The sequence below is a fragment of the Apis dorsata genome, unplaced genomic scaffold (assembly GCF_000469605.1).
Source record: "Apis dorsata unplaced genomic scaffold, Apis dorsata 1.3 scaffold_341, whole genome shotgun sequence".
NCBI lineage: Eukaryota > Metazoa > Arthropoda > Insecta > Hymenoptera > Apidae > Apis > Apis dorsata.
The window spans coordinates 179,702-185,701 of NW_006263608.1; the positions used below are offsets into that span (position 1 = coordinate 179,702).

The 6,000-nt window shown below is 26.4% G+C and overlaps 2 protein-coding genes across 3 annotated transcripts in view; one reads left to right on the plus strand and one right to left on the minus strand.

Annotated features, from left to right (window-relative positions):
* Positions 1–165: 165 nt before the first annotated feature.
* LOC102671899 (WD repeat-containing protein 48) lies at positions 166–5,117 on the minus strand. The gene is made up of 12 exons (XM_006618138.2): positions 4,661–5,117; positions 4,004–4,220; positions 3,658–3,870; positions 3,282–3,577; positions 3,004–3,192; positions 2,622–2,930; positions 2,447–2,549; positions 2,205–2,370; positions 1,904–2,095; positions 1,576–1,822; positions 1,375–1,499; positions 166–1,299 (listed from the first exon to the last, which is right to left on the minus strand). The coding sequence occupies exons 1-11, from the start codon at positions 4,706–4,708 to the stop codon at positions 1,437–1,439; spliced, it is 2,043 nt and encodes a 680-aa protein (XP_006618201.1). The 5' UTR covers positions 4,709–5,117; the 3' UTR covers positions 166–1,299; positions 1,375–1,436.
* A 620-nt stretch (positions 5,118–5,737) lies between these two features.
* The window catches only part of LOC102671757 (splicing factor 1-like), a 6,525-nt gene continuing 6,262 nt past the window's right edge, over positions 5,738–6,000 (plus strand). Inside the window, exon 1 of one of the 2 annotated variants that reach the window (XM_006618137.2) lies at positions 5,738–5,814. Coding sequence is in view for 1 of the 2 variants with exons in the window: in XM_031511677.1 (XP_031367537.1) it covers positions 5,897–6,000 (104 nt within the window). In the remaining variant the exon portion in view is untranslated. The other variant, XM_031511677.1, reaches the window with a different exon arrangement.

Genomic DNA, 6,000 nt, shown 5'->3' on the forward strand with positions numbered 1-6,000 from the left:
AAGTAGTATTAAAATGTAACAATAGAATAATCTCTAGATTTATTAAAAAATTGCTTCTATGTCATTTTTATAACACAAAAATTACAACATTTAGGGCCATATTTTTAATAAAGAACATTTTTCTCTTTATTTTTTTTTTTTCTCTCATCTTTTCCTCTTATTCATTTTTTTTTTTTTTTTTCTCTCCTCTTTTCCTCTTATTCATTTTTTTTTTTTTTTTAGAAAAGTTAAGCGTTTATCCCAATTTCGTAAAATTGGTGCAAAGGCTTTGATTTTTGATATATTGGATTTTATGTGTACAGCCCATCACCATAATTAAAGAATCTTACTTACAATCGCATTTATATGTACAATTGATAGGATTCTAATAAAATGGATGTTTTAACGTATGATTAACTACACACTTTGTGTTTTTATCTATTATAGACTTGTCTTCTAAAATCAAATTCTGCCAATATATTTATACTTGTTTTACCAATAATTGTAATGTATTTATGCTTTTTTTTTTCATATGAAACATCATTATATATCCGTTAATGAAAAGTTTAATTAATTGAAAGTATTAAAGGCAGAATTTAATCTTATTATATCGAAGACATACTATGTTACTTCCCATATTATTATAGGAAATATTAAATTATTAATTTGGCTGTTCAATTTTAATTTGATTAATGATAAATTGACATTTTCCTCTTCCTGTCATAGTTTGCTTTTTTTTTAAATAAAAAGGCAGGTGTGTGGAGTATTGTTTATACATATATATCTTTGATTTCATTTCTTCGATTACATTTGTTTCTAATTTTATCAAAAAAATAAGGATGGATATTATTTACAAATCATAAAAACATATAGCTACATGGAATTAATAAAAAAAATTCAAAAAGCATATGAGAAAACATTTAGAAGTTACATTCAATAATAATTTCCTGGGCCATACAATTTTTTTTTTGTGCTTAAATTTTTTTTCAATATTTTTAAATTGGGAAGACTATAAATGGCTGACAGTAAATACTTCGCATTAAAATATAAAAAACATTTAAAAATAAAATAATTGAAATTATTTTTATATTTGGCCACAGGATATAAATGTACAAATATGAGCAATTTATACTAATGTTTCCACACATTATTGCCTTTAAACTCATTTAATTTTAAATAGTCTACATGTAACCTGGCTTTTATTCGTCTTCAGTCGCAGCATCCAATGAAACATTCATCGAAATTTGATTGAATATTTCATGAAAAGAAGGTAATGTGAAATTGCACACTCTGCAACTAGACCACATATTTTCCGTAATTCTGCAATATTTTTATATTATATATATTTATATTATATTTTTAATAAATAAGTATTGTATAAAAGCATTTACTTACTTTATGACGGTATAAAACCAGGCACATTTTCGTGATCTCTGTTCCGATATACTTAGCCCTAACTATTTTACTGGCCGAAAATGAAGTATTAAATCTGCTGAACTTTTCCAAATAAAATGTCTGACCTAATATAAATTAAAAATAGAATTAAAAATTTCATAGATTTAAATAAATATTATTGCATAAAATATTAGAACATACAGTTCTTAAGTCCATAGAAGGATCTAAAACTTGATCATTACATAGCAATTCTACTTTTTCTTCGGCCAGCGAAGAATTATCAGCATTTGAATCTGTATTTGTTCTATCTCCTGCTGGAGATCCTCCAGAAACTGTATTTCCAGCACCTGCTACTGATCCTGAGTCACTTCCAGCACCAAGCACTTTATCGCAAACATGTTCTGCTACTTTACGAATTTGTATAAAATCGTTTGCGATTAAGCGATCTCTTAAATATATATATAAAATTCATATTATAAATATATTATTTGATAATATTTATAGAAAAAACTATTCATTTATTACATACTTTTTTAAACTTTTTACGCCAGATGTGGCATGTGGAAGAATATAAAATGATATTTTAATGAATTGTGGAAGATTTTTATCCACAACAATATTAACTACCCATGCTGGTACAGTTTCATTTAATAATACTCCTTCCATTTCTCCTGCAGCATCTCTAACTAATAATCTATATAAAGGTCTTCCTCCTACTTCACTAAAATATAATTATAACTTTATTATAAATTATAATTCAAGATATTTAATTAAATTTACTCTTATTAAAAAAAAATGAATATATATATTTTATATATATATTTTTGTACCTAAATATAACAGGTGTGTGGGTTGGTACAGAGAAATATAGATTTCCTCCTCTAGTGTGCATAGAACCATTACCATCATTACTGTTACCCTCATTTTCATCATCAACATGTAATGGTCTCCACCAATGTTCAAGTAGAGCTTGTAGTAAAAGATTTCCATAATTCACTAAAAAAAAAAATTTAAGTTTAAAATTTAATTATTTAAGAAATAACAAAAAAATAATATAAAAAATAAATATTACCTTTTTGATCTACTGCATCATTTTCTGCAAGTCCAGTTTCTTTTGCAGAAACCCATGCAGAAAAACAATCATTTTCATCTTGACCTAAATGAATGGTCAACATCTATAAAAATATAATATAAAAAATTATCTTCAATTTCGCATTATATTAAAATTTTATTATAAGATTACATACCCCAGTTTTAAGATCTATACTAAACCAATTTGGAACATATACCATTTTATTTCTTTTTTTTATCTCTTGTTCAAAATCTATCTTTCCTAAATCTTCAACTTTACGCGCTTTTAATACATCATATAAAGCTACATTTTCTTCTGTATCTTTTGTTAGAACATGTCTTCGATCATTTAAAACGTGACAGTGCCGTATCGCTGGAGCACCTAATATTTTTTGTGCAGGTTCAGTATTTTTAGGTGTTATCCCACTAGCAGAATCACAATAGTCTTCTATTCCTAATTCTTGCCAATCTTTTTGACTTATAGACTATAATAAATTTCAAAATATTATTTATACTATTGACAAAATTTTTTCTTATATATAATAAAATGTACAATACCCAATTATTTATAGTAGATTCACTAGTTGCTACCCAAATGCTAGATTGATCAGGTGTCATAACCATTTTTAACACAGGTGCTTTTTCTTCACAAATAACTGTATACCTTTCAGGATAACATGATAATTCAGTCATTACAACTCTTTTATCTCTACCTCCTGATATTACATGACTGAAAGTATCTGTTGCCTAAAGGTAATTATTCCAGTATAATAATTTGCATCATTTGTTTTAATAAAACATTAATAAAAAACAAAAAGGAAGAAAACTGTAATTACCAATAATGCCCAAACACCTTCTTTATGTACTCTATAAGTTTGAATACATCTTTGTTGTCCTAATGACCAAAGTTTAATTGTTCCATCAGAACTGGCAGATAAACACTGAGTACCATCTCTATTTAATACTAATGCTTTGATATTATCCATATGACCACGAAGTTTCATTAATTTAGTACAATGTCTTGGATCCCATACTCTTAAAACTTTTTCTGTGCTACCACTTACTATAATTGTTCCAATTTGATTCATGGCAAGACTATATATAGAATCTTTATTTCCACTAAGAGATGATGCTATAAATTATTCAAATATTAAGTCAAATAATATATAAACAATAATAAATCATTTAGTTATATATATATTAATTTTTTACTTGTTACTGTATTGTTGCTTGCTGTAAGAGCAGTTAATGTATTTACATCCCATAAGAAGATTAATTTATCTAAACCACCACTAGCAACTTGCTCTTTATCTTTAGCATATGCTAGAGCTTTCACATAATCTTTATGTGTTCTTAAAGTAGACATACAAAAACCTTTATGTGCATTCCATACTTTTACTGTAGTGTCGGAACTGGCTGATATTACTAAAACGATTATTTTTATTAATTAAAAGTGATTGTAGCATTAATATAACAATGTTAATTTAATGTGACATTTTATATATATGGATGTAATAAATATTATATATTAATTTAAAAATGTGAATCAAATACGTACAATTTTTGCCACCACAACATAATACTATATCATTAACCCAATCTGTATGATGTTCCATTGATTGAATGTATGGATCTTTCATATTTTTGCAATTCCATATCCTTATAATACTATCTCTACCTGCAGAGTAAAGCCTATGCAAAGCTGGATCGTATTGTAATGAATTAATTCCAGCTCTGTGTCTTTTTTCCACTTCATCTCTTATAACCATGGATACCTTTATTAAATATATAAAATATATAAAATAATATATATAAATATATATAAAATAATAAAATAATTGAGTGAAATATTCTGAATATATATTTTTATCACAAATAAATTTATTGAAAGTCTATAAACATAAAAAGTCATTTATGATATTATTCATTACAAACAACATTATTAATTATATAATTAAAAGAAAATTATGAAATCGATAAATAATTGCATATAGTATCAAACAATAAATATGAAAAAATCATAGATCAATCGTATTTCTATTATTTCATACACCATCATGTGGTTTTTTAACGATCGGCATATCAATATTAATCAGCATGTAATAATGTCGTTTTCATAAAAATATTTTATTCGATTAAAAAGTATATATATATATATGAAAAGCTACGTTGTAATAATATGTTTCAAAAGAAAAAAAGTATTACGAACAAGTACCTGTACTTTCTTTCGAGCACTTTGCCCGCCTGTCTTATGAGCTGCCATTATACCGCGAACTGTTCTATAGTTTTGTACTTAAAGATAATAGAGAAAAACATTCGAAATGTACTACAGTTAAACTGTAACACTTGCACGTTCTGATGCGTTGAAACCACGCAGTAGTTTCATCGTTGATTACATAGGAAACCTTACATGACCAGAAGGTACTGCGTTTTCAACGCTCGTAAAAAACAATCCAGTGCACATCACACTGAAATTTAAACAGCTGTCAGACCATCAGATACAAACAGTGTTCATGACGATCAAATATAGATACTGTTAATGTTCTAACGCCGGTATCAATAAACTCCGACGTTATACACATAACGTTACATCACGTTTCAGAACATCAGACAACGTTTCGACACCATTGTTGTGATTGAATAAAGCCGGATATGATTATCATTTGTATTTTAACAAATATTGTATTTATTTGATCTGTAAAAAACAGATTTTAATATAGAATTTTAAATAAAATTAATGATAATAAAATAAATTAAAATTAAATTTGGATTTAAAAAATCAGTATTTTAAGAATTATATCTTATAACCAATAGTAATCTTGTAACCAATAGTTGTACAATAATCAACTGTGAATATATATCACTGCATTTATCACAACCAATGAAAAATATGAAAGCATTGCATGTATTTGGATGCATGTATTTATATATTATTTTTAAAAACTATTTCAATTAAAATAATAATTTTATAATTTATTTATAAAAAAATTTCAATAGATTATTAAAAATTATTTATAGGTAGTATTAAATAGAAAATGCAATACTATTTTATATTTTGCTAAATTTAAGAACACAAAACAATTCTTATTCTTACAAATAATAATTATTTTTTATAACATCGTATTAAAAAATATAAATAGAATGTCATATATATTTTGTTAATAAAAAAAATTAATGCAATAATTTGAATTTTTTTTTTTACTTCTTTTTATATTTATTTTTTTAAAATTGAAGGTGTTCCAAAACTCATCAAAGCGCCAACTAGCGAGAATATTCTTTATTAATTCTACCCGAAAAGACAGCATCCGTCTCCGGTACGCCCATGAAAGAGGCAAAGGTGTCCGTCAGTTGAATGCCGCCATTTTCGTGGTGTGTAAACGTTCTGTTGATTTTGGAAAAATAAGCGCATGATCATTTTGACGTATCATACGTCTTTGGCAAGTTCTACATCATGAATCAGTCACGGAATTTTACATCATTATTAAATCCAAGTTATTTGCAAAACGCGCAACAAAATGCTGCGACTGCAAACGCGGCTGCCGCTGCAGCTGCAGC

Bases quoted from the DNA above. Each gene is read 5' to 3' on its own strand.
- LOC102671899 (XM_006618138.2), bottom strand. From the start codon at position 4,708: ATGGCAGCTCATAAGACAGGCGGGCAAAGTGCTCGAAAGAAAGTACAG. The intron at 4,221-4,660 runs GTACTTGTTCGT...TATTTAATAAAG, and splicing joins GTGCTCGAAAGAAAGTACAG to GTATCCATGGTTATAAGAGA. The intron at 2,550-2,621 runs GTATGTAATCTT...ATATTTTTATAG, and splicing joins GTATAGATCTTAAAACTGGG to ATGTTGACCATTCATTTAGG.